This window comes from Geospiza fortis, unplaced genomic scaffold (assembly GCF_000277835.1).
Source record: "Geospiza fortis unplaced genomic scaffold, GeoFor_1.0 scaffold166, whole genome shotgun sequence".
NCBI lineage: Eukaryota > Metazoa > Chordata > Aves > Passeriformes > Thraupidae > Geospiza > Geospiza fortis.
The window spans coordinates 4,490,100-4,512,859 of NW_005054310.1; the positions used below are offsets into that span (position 1 = coordinate 4,490,100).

General features: G+C 38.3%; 1 protein-coding gene across 1 annotated transcript in view; it reads right to left on the bottom strand.

Annotated features, from left to right (window-relative positions):
- Positions 1-1,413: 1,413 nt before the first annotated feature.
- TRHDE (thyrotropin releasing hormone degrading enzyme) overlaps positions 1,414-22,760 on the bottom strand; it is a 202,659-nt gene continuing 181,312 nt past the window's right edge. Inside the window, exons 16-19 of the mRNA XM_005419212.3 lie at positions 18,214-18,381; positions 17,548-17,688; positions 11,063-11,144; positions 1,414-9,193 (exon numbers count right to left, since the gene is read on the bottom strand). Of these exons, the coding sequence (XP_005419269.2) occupies positions 9,050-9,193; positions 11,063-11,144; positions 17,548-17,688; positions 18,214-18,381 (535 nt within the window). The 3' untranslated portion in view covers positions 1,414-9,049. The remainder of the gene's footprint in view (positions 9,194-11,062; positions 11,145-17,547; positions 17,689-18,213; positions 18,382-22,760) is intronic.

Below are 22,760 nucleotides of genomic sequence, written 5' to 3' on the forward strand. Positions count from 1 at the left end.
CTCCTAAGTCAATTTACAAGCCAAAGGCTCTAGGCTTCTTTTCCTCCTACACCCTGCAGCTCAGCTGAGGAGCTTTCAAAGAAAATGGGTCCCTTTAAAGTTCTGCTTTTACTGAAGACACTGAGCTGAGAGCAAATAAACAGCTCTTCATTTGGTCCTGTATGAAAATGTTCAACTTGAAAGCAGCTCAGCCAGACTGAAGTGCTGCTGATTGCAGTGGCCACACTGGGGAAGAAACAAGCATGTTCTCTCTGATGTTTGATTAGGAGATGTGCTGCCAGTGGGATTTCAGAGGGAAGTGCCATTTCTCTCTCCTCACATCCTTCCAGGGATGCTTCCAAGGTGGTCATGCCCTTTTTCTCAGCCTATTCAACAGTCACAGAGACAGACATGTAGCAGAAAAGGGAGGGACAAGGACCTTTCTTCATGCAGTACATCCTAGCCTCTCATATTTCATCTTACATTCCACTGTGAAAGCTCTCTGCTGGCCCCAAGCCAACTCCTTAGGCCCACTGAACTCCTGATCCAGACCTTAACACAGGGAAAAAAAAGGGGCATGAAAGTTCCGTTTACATACTCTGCTGAAATACTGGATGTTTGAAATTCTAGCCCCAGTATAATACAGTGAAGTGTTTAAAGGTGGGATACTATAAACATACTAATTTAGGCCTCAGCTCTGCTTACCTCAGTTCCAAGCAACAAAGCTGCCTATTGTGCTTTGTGAAATCAGAACCTTAAAAATTCCCTTCAGCTTTTCAGCAGACTAAGATGTGCAATACAGAAAAAAAACAACTTTATTACTAAAGAAAAAAGGCATTCTGGCATTGAAAGCTGTATTTTGAAAAATACAGGGCTGGCTTTTACTCCTAGTGATGTCAATGTCAAAGCTCCAATTGACTCCAGTGGGAACATGATTGTATCCAATGGGTAAATAATTGCACATATTTCACATCTCATTGTTACTGAAAACTGTTCTTCAAAAAAGGAAAATAATAGCCTGGATTCAAGGACTCTATTAAAAACTCATTTGAACTGCATTCTAGTTGAAATCACTTTTACCAATGAAAAGATCTTTTTGTTTATTCAAAATTTACATAATTAGAAAAGCACAAGAGACTTTTCTTTTTTCTCCAGTCTTAGTCCTGTCAGTCTTGAAGTGCTTAAGAGTATCTCCAAGCCCAGATTTTGTATTTTTCTTTGGTTCTCTGCTTTCTACTAGTCCCAGAATTTAAATATGTTTTGAGAAATTCCTCATGTCAAAAAATACCTTCTCTTGAATGGTTTTCATTGTAAAACATCAGCATATCTACTCAGTGATTAAACTCTTACCTCAATGAAATGGGAACACAATCAAAACATTGGGCATTATTTATCATAGCTATGTCTCCACGTCAGAAAATTAAGACAGTGATGATTACACATTACTATACAAAATTTTATTATCAGAGACAAAATTCAAATTTGTTTTGCTTAAAATACATAAGATTAAGTTTCTCTTAAAAAGAAATTCCATTTAGTCAGTCCTTAGAGAGGAATAAAAATTCTATGCTGAACACACAGCAGTCCCATATTTATGTAATCATTGTTAAAGGCATGTGACAAAAACCACTGTTCTCATAAATTCATATATTTTATTTGGCTAATGGTTTCAATTTCTGATTAGTTCTATGTTCACTAATTAGCATTGTAAGAATAATTCTGCTTTTATTCAGAAAGCCTAATAGGCTCCAATAAATTTAAAACTTTTTTCAGTGTGCCATTTTAGATATACTGAGAATCAGTAAACATCTCCCGTCTATATGTAAAATATATCCTTTTCTGTGAAAAAAGAAAAATGAGAGAGAGTAGTTGGCTCTATATAAAGCTGTGGTTTTAAATTCATCAAAAAACACATCACCATATACTGCACCTGAAACCTGTGCAGAAACAGGTTTTAACCTAAATCACATTCCAGAAATACTAGTTCTGTCATATGCAGGAGCATATGCGAATATACATTAATTTGAATGATTAATCCCACAGGCACAGTGGGACTGCCTACAGATTTTTAAATATATATGGTGGAATCTTGGACAACACAGCCTCACATTCTGCCTTACATCCAACTGTTTTGCTGAGTTGAAACTGTTTGGGCAAGATTTATAAATACAAATAACCAATGAATAATTTTTCAGAGCAAAATGTCCAGAACTAAAAGCTATACATGCATGAACAGATGGTACATAGAAAGAGAAATGTGGTATTATGCAATCATCTGTATTTTCTCTATATGAAAATGGCATTCTGATCTGGCAAACAGACATTTATGTGAAAACACTGGTGAACTGTATCTAAACAAAGTTGGTTTACATGACACCTCTTACATAACAAAAACCCAAACTCCAAGGAGTACAGATTTGAGAACTGATGGAAAAATATGTTCTAATTACAGTATTCAGAATTAATCTAAGGTTGAGACAGAATTAACAGAGGGACTCATCCATTATAACCAGCATTAACAGCTGCAGGATGACTTCTTCTTAAGGTGTCAAAAGCTCTTACATGTGGAATCTTTTGGAAAAATAATGAAATTTATCATCAGTCCTTTGTTTTCAATAATAGAATTCATTTATGTCATTGTGTGTGTGAGTTAGTTTTTCAGAGAACTAGTTTATATTTGTCTTCTCCAAAAATACAGCAACACCTTTCAGTAAAACATCAGACAGGGAGATACAATCTCTGTTTTTATAAGGCTGTATGTTTCACCCACACCAAAGCCTACTGTGTCCCAAACATAACAACAACATAGCAAAATTACATTTACACATATAATAAAGCTGTCTTTATACAGGATAGTTATACAGTAATTACAATGATTTTTCCATTAGAAATGGTCAGAGTTTGTTTTTTCTTCACTGAGTGTCTAAGTCCAGGAAAGTCCATCTCTGCTGAAATCTACTGTTTGCAGGAAAAAGAGAGGGTAGTAGCCACAGTATCCACAGTACAGTATTCTACAGTTCCCCAAAAATATTATAAAGCTTTATCATATTGGAACTAATCACAAAGTATTATTCTAATGAAAAGACAAAGGAAAATGTAAAACATTTGCCATCCAATATGTGCTACTGAAACCTAGATACGAATATGTGGAACATCCTGTACAGCAGTTGAGGCGCCACCTCCAGGGCTGTTTTGGGAGCAATGGGGAAGATCCTCAGCTGGAATTCACATCAGTCACTTCAACGGATCTACCTCCCTGGGCACCACCAGAGGCTCTGCGGCCACACACGCTCCACCAGTCTGGCTGCAGATTATTTTGAGATTACGGAAACCAACATATTAAGTGGAGTGAAACGTATCACAAAGAACTGAGACTGCATCTTGGCTCCTGCCCTGGTCCATTGTACCACAGCTATCCTGATCAAGCAAATCCAAGTGACACTGTCCAGAAAACACTGGGACACTGGCAAGAGCCTCCTGGCTCATGACTGCCTGCTGCAGTATAGCCCCTCTGCCCTCACAAAGCTGCTCACCTGTGTTCTCTACCAGCACTGCTTTGATGCTCTTAGGAAATGGTACACATGAAATAAGCAAAGCATTCTGAAATTCTATTTGGCAAGGTCACACTTACTTCACCAGTTAAAAATCAAACAAATATAAATGTCTTTTCTTCTTAGAAATTACATTTGGTCTGACTCACAGCACTTATCATGTGGGTGATTCTCCTTAAACACATCTCAGTGAAACTGGCTCCATATGTCTTTTAAATTCCAGCCTCAACTGTGTTACCATATTCTGAGATCAAGCTCAGAATCCCCCTCCACTGTCAGCATGGACACAAGACAGAGGAAGTTTAACTAGATTCTTCAAAATATACTTGATTTTAAAATTCTGCCCAATGAGGGCATGTGGCCTTACTTTGGTGAAAAATCCTTTCTTCTCTTCCTGCCCACTGAAAACAAAATTACTCATGTCAGCATGGACTACTTGCTCAAGTCAGAGTGGTTTCACTGAGTTTCAGAACTGATATTAAGACTGGCAGAACCTTGCAGAGTCGTATGAGAAACAAAGTGACCAATTTTTTACATTTTTGTATGCAAAAGGGGTGCTGCACCCGTCACTGGTGCTATACAGGTTTATGCAGGCATCTGATTGGTGCTTTTTTGGTTTTTTTGTTTGTTGTTTTGGTTTTTGGGGTTTTTTAATGGTAGGAGTACAGTTACTATTATTACTGGAATTATTACCACAAATAATTTGTAGTACATCCTTCCAGCCCGCCTGTTAGAAAAAAACCCAAGAAATTCCTGTTACACTTCCAAATATTAACAAAAATATCATAAAGAAAAAGAGTGTCTGTGTTCCTACTCATACTTGAAAATTAAATATTTGAAAATACTTCTGAAGGAGGGACACTATAATATTCTAGACCTTTACAAACATTTTGGTCAGCACTTTTCAGCTGAGGTGGCCAGAGCTCAGGGCTTATGTTTTTTCTGAGCAGCGCAGGTTCATTAGCTGGACCTTTGCTTTCTGCTAGCACAAGGCAATGGCATTCTTCTCTGAAGATCACCCACAACCCATACTCAGCCAAAGGACCTTCTGTCTGTTTCATAGAGCTGAAAAAAAGTTCGTTGGAGCCCTTCTGAATTTCAGCACTTCCCAGCTGCTTTCCTAACCCAGGTGGTCTGGCAGCAGTGGCAGGTGATACAGCCAGCAGTTGTCTGACTGCTCCATCCATAGCTGGGCAAACAGACTCTCTTCAGGCTGCTCCACAGCTGGATGGTCCTCTTACTCCTTCATATGCATACTGACACTGTGGCTATATATCCTGCTTAGGGCAGGCAGCCTGATATGGTGAGTACTCATAGCAAGAGGGAGTATAAGCTGATTATATACATTAGCAGTTTTCAAACCCACATCCATTTTCCTCAAAGAGAAAGTTGCACATTTTCCTCAAAGTCTATTTTCACTATCACTTATGATCATGTGGAAAACCAAAACCTTATTATGCAAGTATCTAAATAAGGACACACTCTCCTGCAAATATTAGCTTTGCTTTAGTCTATCCAAATTAGATTTTTATGGGAAAAGTATCTCTATGGAGGATTTTACATACACACACAGAGACACACACACCCACACACCACACACACACTTTTCATTTTTTATTACTTACTACTAAAGACTTAATTGTATGCCTCAGGATCTTTGCTGTGAAAGCACCCTTTTGCATCAGGGCATATTTCCTTTGGCACCCTAAAGATCAATGGAATATCTACAACAGACCAAAAATGACACAAAATTCACCTTCAGTTTCCAGTGTAATATCAGAATTCTTGCTATATTCACTGAAAAGATAATCAAAGGTCACAAATTTAGATGCACTTGAGAACACATGAAGTTTTTTTTAACATAATTAATGTCCAAGTCATGTGCGTGATTACTCCCAGTAATAGCAGAAATGACATGTCACTTCAGAAGAATGCTTTCACAGTGTTCTGCCCTTGTCACAATTAGTAGCTCCTACCATTTTAACAGCTATTAGCAGTGGATACATGAATAATTCTACCAGCTACAAAGTAATAGGCCAGATACTTGTAGTGGACAATTTTATAAAAAAACAACAGCTGTTTCGTTATGCTGGCATAGAACCATGTCTATTCATATGTCTTCCTATATGATTTAGGAAACCATATCAATTAATAACCACAAAGGATCCTGAGTCATACAAAGGCTGATTACAGATTCTACCCTCATCAAATCTCTATAAAATGACACCCATGTCCATGTCCACACAGCATTCACATTTTGCACAATCTCCTCTCACTAGAAAGGACAAATTTAAACACTGGATTAGAAAATGCTGAAAACTATGGAGTACTTGGCTTCCTAATCACAATCCAAATCATGAAAAAGGAGGACCACCTTTAGACACGGACAGGGAAGAAAAGGACTGATAAAAGAGAAAGAAAATCAGTATGATAAATAGATTTTTCTAAACAAGTTGTATTAGAATGTTCCGTGAGGAATCAACTATTCTTTAACACACAGCTGTGTGAAACTTCTTTAAAAAAGGTTTCTAAAGATGTGTAATAAAATGCAGGATGTTTGAATATTGCAGAAAATAGTTATGGGATTTTTTAGATTTAATCCATTTAAATTTAATCCTGATTCAGTGTAAAACAGCAAAATACAAAACATAAAAAATAAAATAATAGAGAATTATAATGGAAAGGCCAGTTCAACTTTAGAGCAATAATACTAACATTATAAGAATACAACCATTATAAGCAACACATCAACAGGTATGTATAATGTATACACTTAGGACTTGATATCTGTGGTAGACCAGTTGCTCAAGGCCACTAAAATATCAAATTACATCCAACACCAGCTAAATGTGCAAGAACTTCAATCCAAATGAGCAAGAGTGGGAATTTCTGTGCACTGTGCGGAACACACAGGCTGTAACGAACTTTTGACTTTGGAATATACTGTTATCAGTGGGAAGACCAGAAACTTTTATGTGCAACTTGCAAGGTATGTGGTTCAATCTGTGATTCTGGAAAAGAAGAGTCATCAAAGACAATACTGACTAAAATTGTAAAGGTACGGACCATTTCACACTCTTCTGTTCTCTGAAATCCTCCAAGCAATTCATATTTGAGGGTTTGGCTTTCTGCACTCTTTGGATATCACAATTTTGGCCTTCATTACAGGGTAGAGGTTATATTAAATAGTATTTGGCTTGTGTTTTTATTATTAAAAAAAAGTCTGCATGTGATTTTTCTCAGTAGAAATTAAAAATGTGACGCTACATACTGGCATTAAGGTCGAGTTTGGTCAACCGCATAAAATAATACTTTTCACTTTTAAATGCCTTTCATAAGAAGATATTCAAGTGCTTTGCTAACATTAGTCAAGCCTCACAACACCCCTGTGAGGTAGGTAAAATACAAAGGAGGAGGAGGATTTCACTCAGCTTTGACATGATAATGTCTCTGGGCAGCAGGTTCACTAGCACTGCAACATAGCACAAACATTTAGGACTTACTGCTATAAGGCAAAGAGTTAACAGTACAAGAGCACAGGATTCCCTCTTCTTTTGGTTATACATGACTCAAGCTAACGTGCTACACAGCACCGAACAGCTGAACAAATGCCCACACAAGGATTTCATGCACCCAATCCACAAACAACAGCCTCTGAAAGTAAAGGGCACACAATGACAGGTGCAAGATCGGTACAACCGCTCTGTTATGGGATGGGTCTGCTAGTTTTTGAGGAGCAGCATACCTTGGGAATGAGAGCCCAGAAAACAATAGTGTCTCCACATAACTCTGAAAATATCTGAAGATAGTTGGGGTTTTGGTTCTTTTCACACTAATGTTTCAATTCAACAACTTACTGGGGGTAAGCAACTGCAAGTGAAAAGCAGTGTTGGTTAATTTCCATGCCTTGTGAGGGCAACAAGCAGATAGAATGGCTGCTCTCTGCTTTGGGAGGCCATGTGTTCCCAATGTACACAGCCATGATGTGGTCAGATGATTGGGATAGCTTGGATAGCCTGGGACAGGACAAAGAAGCACTCCCCCACATCTACATTCTACCTCTGAAGCCACTGCAATCTGACTCCTGAAAACTGTGTTCTTGCGTCTTTTTCCTCCACAGTGTAGACATGAGAGAGTACTTGGCCCCCACCAGTTTTATGCTCAGCATTTAGCTTCAGAGTGCAGATAGTCATTGTACAATTCCACTGGGTCACTGATTTTTCAGATTAAGGACTGAGAAGAAACAAACCTGATTAAGATATATGTCATTCGTGCACAATAGTCAATGTGAAGTACAAGGGAGCAGAAAGAAAACCACGTTCTTAGTATTAGTCAGTACAAATAAACACATGTACACCCCCCTCACTTTCTCCATATTTCACTTTTCAATGATGGCATAAATAGGACATTCTATATTTGCAAAAGTATTGCCCATATAGAGAATCTGACCTGTCTATCATAATAAATCACAACAGACACTGGTCTACCACATGAAAGACAGCCCTCTTAGGTAATTTTAAGTCTTTGCATGCAAGATATTCTCCCTTTTTCCTAATTTTCATTTGAATCTTATGTTTATTTATAATACTTGTGCACTATGAGCTAAAAAACTTACTACTGCACAGGCTGGGTGACCTGGGTGATCCATTGTGAGTTTCAGTGCCTTGTAAAGTAGCTGAGAAGAGGTGGTTCATGGATTCTGTGATATCAATGCAAAGCTCCTGCCCCAGCAGACGTTCACAGTTGAAACTACACTGTTTAACTGATCAGCAATGAACAAATGTATATGATTATAATGTAATGATGATGTCCTTCTTATTTTCTCTCTCTAACCCTGCTCCTGGCCCTTTTCTCTTTCTCCTCTCTCACTATTCTGCTTATTTAAATAAAAGAATATGGAGACTGCAGATACAACTGGTAACTCAAAAAATGAACTGGCATCTTTGTAATCATTAAGAGACAATCTGAATGGTAGACAAACTGGTAGCAAGTGGGAAAGTTGATTTTACATCTCACACCGCCCCAAGGTGGAAGCCTTCTGCATTTCCTGTTCCTGGCTTTCCTTTCGTCCATTGAAACAGTGATTGTCGTAGAGTCTTTGTGCTTTGTATAATGCCCAACTTTGATGTAACCAGAACTCACATACAAAATGTGGCTGTTATACACAAGCATGCTAAAATACAGGCAGAGACAGTACAAGCATGCACAAAATAGTCTTTGAAGGATTTTTTGTTTGGTTTCTTCCCAACATTTACATGCACCATTTATATCATGTTTGGTTGTGTACATTGAGGACTGGGTTTCACAAGCATTCATGATCTTCTCTTCTGAAAATCTTCTTGACAATTTCACAAGACTTCAGTGTAAAAAGAAAAATCCACAATGAAAAAAACAATAAACCAAAAAACCTTATCCCTGCAATCTGATCTTGTCTTCATGATTTTCATGTTGAACACTTTTAAAATGTCTCCTCTTCCTCTCACAGTGAGTCATGTTAAATGATTGGCTAAAAAGACAGATTACTGTGTCAAGGATTTTCTTAGCCACTGGAACAGTTCTTCCTTATAAAGCCTTTGCCACCGCACATTGGCTTCCACCGTTTCGACAGCACGAGAGAAGGAGACAGCAGCTCCCCCTTCGTAACTCTTTATAAAGTTCTTTAGCTGGAAATACAAGTTAACAGGTTAAATTTGCAGCAACTAAAGAAAGCAGGTATTTCCATTGCATACAAATAAGTCAGCCACTTACGACAAACTTCCACAATCAATGTAGAAGTAAATGCAGTATCAGGTAGAAAGATTTAATAGGAAATATATTAAGACACCAAACTGTCAATTAGATGTGATGCAATTGCTTCACATTGCACTGGAAGATATTGATATGTCAGTGCTGGATCACATTAATATAATTACCTCCTTCCCTCCTGCAGCTCAACTGCTGCACTGCATAGATGGCTGCTCTAAACTTTTATTTGTACCTAAGAAACCAAACTGGGAGCACTGGAATTGCTTCTAATTAAGGTTTATACGCAAATATCAATAGAAGGCAGCACTGATGCCCTCTGGTTTTATCAAGCTTCAAAACACATTAATTTTATTTTCATGTGCAGATCCCTTTTGGTTATATAATACAGGTCAGTTGCTGAAAAAAAGGAAGGGATTGTTACAGTGAGAAGAGAATGGCAAAATAGCAAGTAGGCATGCATTTGATAATCTTTGAATGCCTGAAACATACTCCTTCCCTTATACAAAAACTTTGACCTTTTTTTGTGCAGACTGAAAAGGCTCCTGTTCTCTTCTTGTGTATACTCAAAGTATAGCACCAGCACTTGGATTATTACAACCAATGGTGCTGGCAGGTTTTCAATTACTGTTGTTCTTTTCAAGTGAGAATTGCAAGGCTTATCTGCAAAAGAGTTTGCAGGTTATGTTGACTCATACAAAACTAGATGGTTTTAGCAACACTTATGAATAACTAGTTCATTTTTTTTTTCCTGGTGACACCAAATTCATCTCGGTTCCTAAACTCTGACTTCCAGCAACATCTCTGTGCCTCGGCTCAAAACTGAAAAGCTTGATTCTGCAACTGTCTCATTCCCATCACACTTAAAAGCATGAAAGGGACCTGGAAACTATCAAAATCAGGCTTTACCCGATCTCTCTACGTTTTATACCAAAATGTTTACAATACCAGTTTGTTTTAGGGAAGTATAACCAGGCAGCTTACCAATCCTATCATGAAGGTGGAAACTAAGAGTTCAGAATGCTTCCTTGTGCAGAGCAATAACTCAAATCTGACGAAGTGTCATTCTCACCTGAGGGGAGGAAACCACCTGTGGCCACTCCCTAAGCTACTGAGGCCACTAGACTTGAGTGCAGACAAATGGTTGGATGCAAAACATCAGAGCACAATCAGAGTTCACATAATAGTAGTTGTGCTGCATAAGAATCACTGTATCCATCTGGAGCAGCATTGAGTAGGTGCTAAACAGGGTGCAGCACAACTGTACAACTACCTCAGTCAGAACCGGTGTTAAGCTAAAATGAGAAATCTTTCCCATCTAAATAAGAAGTACAAATTATTGTGATGTCATTTGGCCAGCATATTCAGTCAGCAGATTTTCTCACATGGAAAATACTCTGAGAAAAACAAGAGAACACATTGGCAGCTTCTACTTTCAACACTGATGTTTTCAAGGACTGCCCTCTGCAGCATAAGCTAATGAAGATAGAAACATCTCATCTTCAGTTTCTCAACCAATAGTGAAGAGAAAAAGACAAACCTTCATATCCAGCTGAGCACAAAGAACTGCCTGCACAGTCCCCCTCCTGACACCAACTCTACACACTTGTGTGCTTTTGTGATTTGCTCCTCATCCTTGTGCTGCCCAACAGGTTGGTGCTGCACAGGCAGTTGGGCCTTCAACTGCAGCAGAGAGAACAGAGTTTCTGGACAACTGTATTATTGTTCCTGCCCTGCTCCCTGCTTGCAATGAACACAGCCTCACATGACAGAAGTAGTTTAAAAATTACCTCTCTTAGTTCTCCTTCAGTATTGAGGAATTCTGTGACCCCACTGACAAGCTTTGAATTCATAAACAATGCTTCTCCATACCTGCAACGGCAAAAAGAAGACGCACAGAGAGTTACTGCAAGAGCCAGGTCAACTGAAAACTAGGAAGTAATCTTCTGTAATCAAGGGAGAAGTCATAGGACTGATTTTGGGGGATCAAGGGAATAGCACTGGAACAGGGTACTGGTATTTCAGGCTGGAAACCTAGACTGAGACCTTCTTCTAGGCTGAAATGTTTGTAATTATTAAGTCAGATGCTATTAAGCAGAATGGGTATAACTACAGGCACAGATGAGTGCTCCAGAGGAGGAGAGGACCAAACCACCTCCCACTAAATGGAACAGAGGGAGGACTTCATGGCAGTCCACAACTTCCTCATGAGGGTGAGAGGAGAGACGGGCACTGATCTCTTCTCTGTGTTGCCCAGTGACAGGACCTGAGGGAATGGCCTGAAGCTGTGTCAGGGGAGGTTTAGGCTGGGTACAGGAAAAGGTTCTTCACTCAGAGTGTGGTTGGGCATCAGAACAGGCTCCCCAGGGAAGTGCTCACAGTACTAAACCTGTCTGAGTTGAAGCAGTGTTTGGACAATGCTCTTGGGCACACATTGGGAATGGCCCTGTGCAGGGCCAGGGGTTGGACTCAATGATCCTTGTGGATCCCTTCCAACTCAGCTTACTCTGTGATTCTGTGGAAAAAACCTCAAAATACAGGTGCCAATGAAGGAGCAGAGCAGCAACTATGGACAATTATTCTGAGGAACCCTTCAAGTTGTACCATTAAATCAGACTTTTTGATGTGCTACAGCCTTCTCTGCCTTTTGTATTCATCCATCTCATCTACATTACAAACAGCCTCTCAAAAACTGAGCTGCATCAAATTGTCTTGTTCCACTACCTGATAATTAAAATAAATAATGCTGATAGGAATAATACTACTAAAATAATCCCCTGGGCCACAACGCAGCCTTTCAAAGAACCAACCTGGAATGAAAATTTGAAAGCCTGGGCAAGGAATATTTAAAGGATATGCAGAAGCAGTCAGGAATGACATTTGTCAGGCAGTTGCTTTGAAACTGGCTGTTCAAATCCTCCTGTTCACTTGTTTTTCCACAAGTTTTTTTCAATCCTCCAAATGAAGCACTATAGCACCACTGACCTAGTGATCACTCCTTAAGTTTTACATTTTATATTGGAATCGTTTGTGGAGTTTGTTGGTTTGGGGCTTGGGGCTTTTTCAGTCTCCAGCATGAAGAGTATAATTCCACTGGAAACCAGAAGTAAGTCAAGTTAGATGTCACTCAGCATAGTAAAAAGCACTTGACAAATAGTTACCCTTATCTTTATCTACATGTATGTCCAAAGCAGTATCTAGCTAATCTAAACATGACTGGTTTTAAGATAGGGAACTCAGATCTCCTGTCAGACATGTGCAAGTATTACCAATAGACTTTACTGAAATTATGTTCATCTGGGGGAACAATTCAATTCATCATCCACTTTTACAGACTGATTTATAGGACGAGTTCAAAATTCAAAGTGAAACGAACCAGCACAGTCCCAGCTTTCTGTTCTGCTTCTGTTAATCCCAAATTGATTACCCTCAAATACCTAGGTACTCTAAGCCACAGTTCTTTCAAAAGGGAGAGAGAAAGAGAAGGAGAACCAAAGCAATAGGTATAGAAAGATGAAGAGGGAAGAGAACTAGGATGTCTTTGAGAAGATTCTGTTTTCGGGAATGTTTACTATATTACTTGTTATCTTGAGCTCTTGTGAGAAGAAACACTGTTAGAGGTATCAAAACTCCTACTCCCTGACCACTAATAAATGAATTATTAATGGTTATTTCAGCAGGTACATATCTTTTCCCAAAATTTCAGTCACACTGGCATATACAGACATCCAGAGGCAAACTATGGGAAGTAGGGATTTCATGGTACTTTAAGTACATTTAGGCTGTCTAACAAAGCCCTTTATTATTACAGTCTCAGACATAACTGACTGTTTGGAAAATGGGAAGCTCCTCTTGATGGGGTATTTTGGCAAGGCTACCAATCCACTTTAGACAAGCAACTTCATAAAAACAGCTGCAGGGCTTTTATTTTTCTTACAGTCTACTGTAGCCACCACAGTGCAAACAAGAAGTAACAGAATTCCTTCCACTAAAAATGATACATTCATGTACACCTGTGCTGATTACTGCCCATTATGTATACTTGGTAAGAAGTCAGCCATTTACAGCAATTTCTACAGAAGCTCTGCTGATGAAGAAGCTAGAAAAGTCATGTTCCAAAACAGTATTTTGCAGGTGTGAAACCTAAGAATAAATAGGAAAAGTGTTTGGTCTTACAAGTGTCAGTCTTCTCACCCTTCACAGGACAGACAACAGCACAAGAGAACCAGGGCCTTACATGCCTGAACTTCAGGGAAACATTCTGCAGACACAGACTCTCCATTGCACCTTTCCTTCTGCAGGTAAACCCTCCAGTGCCCCACGTTTGTACAGGCTTTGCACTTGTGCAATCTCTAGAGGCAGCATAGTCCATTTAGTTTGGACAGATATAAATGCCTTCCCAAATACTGTCAAGTTCCCAAATGCTGACAAATGATTCAGCACTTGAGAATGAAGGAATTCTTATAGGCATCTGATGTATTAAATTTTCACACACTGACACGTACTCACAGGATGAAAATGCTTTAGGAGACAAGGTAGTGCATGCTCAGGTAACATGAAGTCAAGCATAGTATTTCCAATTCTCTTTTTCAGAGTTGTAGCACAGATTAGTCCCACAGATTTCTTACTAAAGACTTTTTAGGCATCTCAATTTTTAAGTCACCTGTGTAAATTATACAAGTGACTTTGAAGACATTATATATAATCATCAATATGTTCTGGAAAATGTGCATACAAGCATACTGTAAAATATGAAGGATTAACAATATTTTGTGGCAATTCTAACTCCTTGACATGCTATGTTTAAAAGTAAGAGGAAAGAGAGTTGTAATTTAATCCCCCTCAGCTATTTCACTTTGCTATCTGAAACATCAACACTTTTTACACTAAATTAAATGGAAAATACCACTGAGATATCACCTTATTAAATAAATGTTTCATACAAAGTATTTTAAATTTGAATCAAATTAAATAATAAATTATAATTTTAGAAAAAGGATGCCTCGGGACAAAGTCTTCTTGAATCATAGAATCCTAGAATGGTTGGGGTTGGAAATATCATCCAGTTCCAATCCCCTTGCTATGGGCAGGAATACCTTTCACTAAACCAGGTTGCCCAAAGTCCTATCCAACAATACCTCACCACCCTCACAGTGAAAGAATTCTTCCTACTATCTAATCTAAACCTGCCCTCCTTCAGTTTGCATCTTTTTCCCCTTGCCTTATCACCACATACCCTTGTAAAAATCCCTCTTCAGCTTTCCTGTAAGGACACTTTAGGTACTGGAAGGTGCTGTAAGGTCTCCCCAGAGCCTTCTCTTCCCCAGGCAGTACATTCCCAACTCTCTCAACCTGTCTTCATAGGTCAGATACACCAGGCATCATACCACCTTTGTGACTGTCCTTGGCACTTGCTCCAAGAAGTGCATGTTCTTTTTGAACCATAATTCCACAATAAAGCTTGTATTTTTAAAATTAGGTACTGTGGTGAGCTCATGTCAGAAACCTAATCATAGAACCACAGAACATTAAGGGATTAGAATGAACCTTAAAGATCATCCAGTTCCAATCCCCACCCCTCCATGTGCAGGGACACCTCCTGCTAGACCAGGCTGCTCAAGGCCTTATCCAGCCTGGCTTTGAACCTTGCCATGGGATGGTTGTCCAACCTCCCTGGAAAACCAGTTCCAGTGTCTAACCACCCCCACAGAAAAAAAAAATCTCCCTAATATGTAACTTCTTCTATTTGTACCCATTCCTCCCTGTCCTATCACTACAGTTCCTAATGAAGAATCCCCCTCTGGCTTCATGGTAGGCTCCCTTCAGATACTGGAAAGTTGCTATTAGGTCTCCATACAGCCTTCTCTTCTCTGGACTGAACAGCCCCAAGTTCCTCAGCCTGTCTTTGTAGGAGAGGTGCTCCAGTCCTCCTACCAACTTTATGGCCTTCCTCTGGACTCGCTGCAACAGCTCCATGTCCTTCATACTCTGGGGACACTTGAACAGTACACAGCTCTCAGGTGGGGTCTCAGCAGAGCAGAGTAGAGGGGCAGAATCCCCTGCCTTGCCCTGCTTTGGATGCAGCCCAGGGTTGGCTTTCTGGGCTGAGATTGGACATGGCCAGGTCATGTTGAGGTTTTTCCTCAACAATCACCCCCAAGTCCTTCTCTTCAGGGCTGCTCTAGAATCACTTCTTTGCCCAGCCTGGGTGTGGGTGTGCTGGGATTGCCGTGACCAAGGGGTAGGACCTTGCATGCTATCGTGTCACTGTTTCACTGAACAGTTAAGGGGCAAGGTATTAACTAGACTGATTCTACTCTCTCAATGTCTCATCTGAAAGGTTCTAATCTATTATTACAAAACAACATTACTTTTAATATATAACATGTATGTACAGCTTGCATTAACTATTTCATTTCACTGCACTGAATCTTTTGGTGATCAAAAGAAACTCAACTGGATGTCATGTTTAGAAAAAGCAACTGCTACAATCTTTTTGGTGGCTCTGACTTGTGTTTGGAGATCAAACTGAATGAAGGTAACACAAAGAGAGTGTCGAGCAATAAGACAAACTCTGTTATTTTCATTTAAAAAAGGACAGTAACAGGCCTTTGATGAGGCCTTACTGATTGTTATGAATTCAGATTACACAATGATGCATCCCAAGCAAGTAAAATAAGTACAATCCAAATTCTAGGTAAAGTTAAGCTATTTTAAATTATAATCCAAAAGATCTGGCATGTGGCACAGTTTGTTAAATATTTTCTATTTGTCTACACTGCTTAACATTGTCCACATCTAAAATCACAGGTCTTAGCCAGGTTGTCAGATAAATATACTTACTAAGGCAGGACACAACTACGGCATATGTGTTTGTAGCAATACAGATTGTGATGGCTTTATGCCTAGACTCTGGATAAATCCCTGGAGGAACCTGAAAAATTATTTGCTATCTGAACTGGCTTGTGTAATAGTAATACATCTGCCATCCAGCTTCTGTCTAAAAGTCCAGTTCCTGGAATAATCACACCAAAAGCAGAGAATTCTTAATTTTTAAACTCTTCAGCACTCTTACAGTTTTTTTGGAAATGGCTTTTGGAAGTATGCTTCTGCAATATAGATTTCCAAAACCAATTCCAGCTCAAACCTATTTTCCTAGATGAACTTCTTCTAAAATCTCACTATACGACTAAATATTATCCAAAATGGCATGAACAATTTTCTGAATTTTTAGGAAAACTAATCTCAGTGTCTGAGTTTCTTTGACTCTTACTTTGATGCTGTAAAACCTGTAGGAAGTTTGCACCTGCATTCGTCAGGCACTGGGATTTAGTTGCTTAAATACAGCACTTTAAATATACCATTTCAAATATTCTGTGGTACAATAGTTGGCTCCTCACAAGTCCAGAATGGAACAGATCTGCAATGCCTTTCCTGTGCCTTTCCTGCCAAAGGTGTGACCTGGCATGGGATGCCTTAAAATCTTGGACACCTGCCTTCGAGAATCTGAATCTCATCCAAGCTGTGGTCCTTTTTAATCTGTCAGTATCAGATGAGCTGCTGTGCAATCTTTCAGGCCCTCAGGCTGTCCCTAAAGAACTACAGAAATTTGTGATTCATTGAATTAATATCAAAATCTTCATCAAAAAGGATTTTAAAATGTTGACTGGGCTTCAGAGTAGGCGCATGTAGCACTTGTTCGAAGAGAAAGAGAAGCAGGTGTAAGGAGCAACCTTGCCTCCTTCCTGTTCATCTATTTTTAATTCAGAATGTTGCTCCTCTATTACTTGAAACTCACCTAAAACACAGAGTGGAAAGAAAGGGGATGACACTATATTAACATCCTTTTGAAAATGTTTCAAAATGTGCATTTTTCCCACAGCTGAAATAACATTTTTGAAAAGAGTATTTTTTCTATCTGACTTTAAATCAGAAAAATTCCTTTGGGAACTGCCATTTTTTCTCAGTGTAGAAAAAGGACTGCAGCACTTGACATATAGATAAAATTCATTATCATAAGCACAGACACAATACACTAATATATATACAGATGATTGCTAAGAGACAAATGTCTCTATGCGTGTGTGTGATAATCCATGAATAAATGCATTTATGACTCATATGTAGCTATTTCATATTTAGACACATCTCTATTCATGGATTAAAAGAGAATGGACTAGATTCAGGAACTTACATAAATACACACCTATACAATACTTACACAAATTATATAAAGATAAGAAAATAAAAATAAATTAAGAATTTTTATCAATACCTAGCATTCAGTATTTTCCACTTTTCTCTGAAAAACTTCCAAGCAAGATCCCTTCCATGTGGATTTCGAGCTACGTGGATTATCACATCAATTGCATCCTGATCCAGGACAACTTCGGAGTTGAGGGACAAATTCAAAAGTCTAGTGGGTGAAATAAGAACATTTAGTTTCACAAACACATTGTCTAACGTCAGTCCATCAAAAAACTCTTGGAAAAAAAAAGATCACTGCTGAATTGTTTAAGTCTCCAAGCAAATTCAGTGGTTTATTTCTATGATTCCAAAGACTGGACAGATTTAGGAATCAGAAAAATCTTGATGTAAAAAGATTTCAGTAAAAGCTGAGTGCAACTTTACATGTGCACTTTTACTGATGTGTAAGATCAGATTGGTCAAGACATGGTAAATAAAGGACATGGTAACAAAAAAATACCAATAATTATCACAGGATTTTAAACATTTCCAATGAAGAAAGGAAAATCTGGAACTGAAAATATAATATGTGTCAATTTTCATATGCATTAATGTAAAAGTGTAAGATGGTTCAAACAGACAGTAAGCCTGTACTTGAAAAGCAAATTTCCGTCCTTTAGATGAAAGCTCAAGTGATGATCCATACTGTTGAAGTGATTACTAGTAACAGATTCAAATATTGAATATTTTTTACCTGTTGAGCAAGTTTCTGTCATCACTGCAAGTTAAGGCTTCTAATAGTATTTTCTTCTCAGACACTGCTGTAGTAGAATGAAATTTCATCCAAATGAACTCCCATACATCTTCATCCATTAGTGAAACTCCTGTACAGTAGACAATGTCTCTCACATTGAGAGGGATTCTACAAGAGAAATCAGTATTAGCATTTTGGTTATCAAGCAGCCTCCTGATATTGGATACAAAGGAGGACCATTTCTGAGACTTCAAATTCATTGTCCAATAGTAATGGGCTTTTTTGAAAATTACATTTGCTTCTCTTTACTGCTGCCAACATTTTCCCAGCCATCCTAATGGGCTTTCTAAAGGGTAGCAAATGCTTGCCATTTTCTTCATAACACCATCACATTGTCAGCAGACTATAAAATACGATCATGGAGTTCATCAACTTATAATGTGCCACATAACCTACAGGTAACATAAGCTCTCCAAATTAGTATGGGATCTTATCACTACTGCTGGGCTCTGTGCCAAATCTGCTCTTCTTGTGTTTTCCACTGTTTTACAACAGGACCTGAGCAGCCAGAAACTCCTTCTTGCTTGGGCTGGAAAGTGCTTCATCTTCATATAGTAACATACAAGTAAGAAAGGATGTGCTGTGACAATGATACTTAAACATGGTATTGTCAGAAAGAAAGATTTGGGTGGTTTTTTTTAGCATATAATACCAGAACAAAACCAGCTGCGTCATAGAGAACTGTAATTAGTGCTAAATTAATATCAACTCAAACTACAGTTAAATTACCAAATTCAGACCTAGTGTATATATAGTATGTGCATATGTACAGTGTTCTTCTAAAAAGGTGTCAGCTGGACTTCCAATTTCCCACCTTGCTTATGTTTCCTATACAAGCATAGAAGCTGAAACACTTGTACCATTGTCCCATTAATTCAGGTAGGAACTGTGGATTGGAAGGACTGTCACTCTGTGTTTGGCTAGTACAGACACAGGAGCAGATGTACCTAGAAGTGGATGTCTAACCCCAGAATAGACAGCACTCCTCACTTTCAAAATTTACAGTAAAACATATAAATTCAATGGGCTTTCCCAGCTAGCCATTTTTTTACATTCTAAGGGCCAACACCAGCAATTTTAGCAGCAGTGTAGTCAGTAAGCGCAGGATCATTTGCATCTCTGGGAAGGAAGAAGAGCTTAAGGCATGGAGCTGATTACATGATCATAGCCTAGATGTTACCATTTTCCTTGCTAAGAAAACTCTACTGCCACCAAATCAGTAGTAGTATACTCGCAGTGCTGCAGCAGATCTAATAAAAATCATCCAATCAACTGCTCCAGGGAAAGTTTTAGGTCTGTACCGATAAGCTACATAATTAGGACAATGTGAAAAAACTCAGCCCTTACAAACCAAGACATCGAATACAAATACTGCTTTTAAAAGGCTTGCCTTCAGAAACTACAAAATGTACAGTACAAATGTACTACAAAACACTACAAACTTCTCCTGTGAGAGGCTTGCAATCAGCACTGTAGACAGGGGGGTTCCTTTTGTGGAAATGGAAATTGCTTATGAAAATGCAAAAGCCCCCAAAATAATTTCTCTTTAACTATTGCCCCTACAGAGAGTCCTCTAATTGAATTTTGTCCATTTGTGGGGATTTTTGCTTTCTCACTCGTCCAGTCATTTTGGGTGTGCATTCTATCATTATCTAAATATCTGAAATCTCTTCAGTCTACAGGTTTTTTAGTATTATAGATTCCTGGAAAACTGCAGTTCCAAGGCACTAGATCAGCATGTGGATGTTTGCCCCTTCTATTAACCAAATCAAGTGGATAAAATTACCATTATTTTGGTACTGCTTGGGTTGTAACATTGCAGAACACATCCTGTTGTTAGTGAAACCTCATCTGTGCATTCAAGGCTGCTCTCATTTTTGAAGAGCTAATATAATTGATGGATACTTCAGAAGAATAAAAATAAACGTTTAAGAGCATCACTTTAAATGGCTTTCATTTGAATACTGATCCAATTTATTAAACTTTCTTTTTCTTGCATTAGAGATATGATGGTGAGAATGAAATGTGTAGCTAGTCGAGCTCATTTAAAAATTAAACACTTTGGTAGAAAAAGTTAAAAATTAAACAGTTAGAAAAAAATGAACTAAAATCGTGCTATGCCTTTACAGGGATTTCTTTCTTTCAAGAGTGAATTATAAAGCTCTACAATGAGCTAAGAATAATGTTCTAAGTCATAATTAATTGCTACATATTTGCTCCTATTTAAAGTATGTTCTAACAATTGAAGATACACTTATAAAATTGGACCATAATTATTTATCTTCTGGGGAAATTGTGTTCTAATTTTTTAAATGTAAATGCACACAGATTAGACAGTTCTTTGATTAAGTAACAAGTTTCAACACCATTTAGGGTTCTATTTGACAAAGAAAATTAATCAGAAACATTATTCTTATTTTTGGAACAATTTAACATTTAACTTAAGCCTATTTTTCTTGATGACTATATTTATAATCTTGTTTAATAGGTTACAAGGCTCAGATAAGGAACAAGAATGAAGTATTAGTACTTTGTTGGCAGATTTGTAATACAGATTCTATTATAAAAAAGAGCACCACACAGCTTATTTTTAAAAACTTCAATCCCAAATCTTATACTCCTAGTCTCTATTACAAACTCCAGGAGCCATGCTGCTGGCACCATTGTGCAGAAAGAGGAGGAGATGATCCTCTGCCATAGCATATACCCAGTCTAAAGAGAGAGGGCAGAACTTTCCCTTGAAAACTGAAGTACAGAGCTGTGATGGGCTCGACATGCAGGCGCCTGTCCCACCTGGAATTCAGGGGACATTAACTGAGAATGTGGCTACTCAAGGTGTCTGGGGCAAAGCTATGCACAGTCCCTGTCCTGTGCTCCCATGTTTCAGGTATCACATGGGTCTGACAGAGGCAGGCAGAGAATACATCATCCCTCAAGTGATGGTTACTGCTATTGCTCCTTCCCATTCCTACTGCAGATCTCCCACAAGTGAACATGCAACCAGCATAGTCAAGCTCTTCAACACTGATTTTAATAACTGAGTAATGAGTTAAGTAATTCTTTTTGGCACCTATCCCTGAGTAGATATGTCTTTGTCCATTCTGGACAGTTTTTGCAACAAAAATATGGTTATTTCTAATCATGAAAAAAATAATGGTCATTTTCCAAAGCTGTGGAGAGATCATCCCTGAATGAGAAAATTGGAAGCTAATCTATCGAAATTTTAAAGATTTCAAATTAATTACTGCTAATCCATAATCACTACATACAGGGTCATTTTACTGTGGTGACACACAGTAGAAGTCAGAAGGCAAAAACACTGTCTGAACCAGCTGCCCCATAATGCCCCGTTTCACCTTTTACAAGATGAAGTCTTCTCTCTATTTAGACCCAGATGGTCTTTCAGAGTGCTAAGTCCTTGATTAACTCATGCACTCAACAGTGGGTTTTTCCTCCTTAAGTTTTATTGACTTGTGTGCAAGATTCTACTCAAATGTTGTACCAACCTATTAATTAGTAAATCACTTCAGCAACATTGGCTCACATTAGCTGGCAAAGCTCCAGAAACATTTCAAAATGCATGAATAGCTATGCCTGATTTTTTTCAGTAATTAAAGCTTCTAGGGGTTGCAAACAGAGAAGAAGGGATTCACTTTATTTTTTTACATTTATCAGACACTCATGTGTGAAAAAAATTAAAATAACTCTCATTTTTTCATGTTTGCTGGTAACAACTTCCAAAAATAGCTGCTAGGCATCAATCCCTTGAAAGAACCCAGTGCCTCTTCCAAGAAAATAACAAAAGTAATTAACCTGTTGGCCATGTTCTCACAAATACTTATGTAGGCGGTTAAACTCAAGTACATTTCTAAGTTGTTGCAAGACAGTAGCACTACTCTGTCCATGTGAAACACAGAAATAAAATTATCTACCACAAGTAATTAGATAGAGAAATAAGGGAGAAAGAAAAGGAAAGAAAAAATGCTTGTTTGGAAAAACTTTTGATTTTCTATCACCTAAGCCAGACTTCACTGAAATTACTTCAATTAATGACTGGTAATTTACTACTCCCTCAGATCTATGGGGAGTTTTGTTTATAGACATGCAATACACTCCTATACATGCCTGTAATTGTTTTTCTGGTGGCGTTTCCACTGAGTTGTTAGAGGTGCAGGTAATTAAGCACACTACCAGCTCAGGCAGGTGGATTGATGTGAATCCGTTATTCCTTGTAGAGGAAACACAAAATTTTCATGAGCAAGTGTGCAGGTTCACAATGCACAAATTTGGCTTACTGGTTATCACAGTCCTTCAAATTATGGATGGAAGACATTTACTTCACTATTTACACCTTTCTTAAGATGATAAAAAATTAACTAATGTTCCTAACCATCACAGCAGCATGATAGAAGTGAAATGGAGAACAGTAGCCACTGAAAAAGTCCATATCTACATTATTACACTTTAAAAGATAAGATGATGTTATT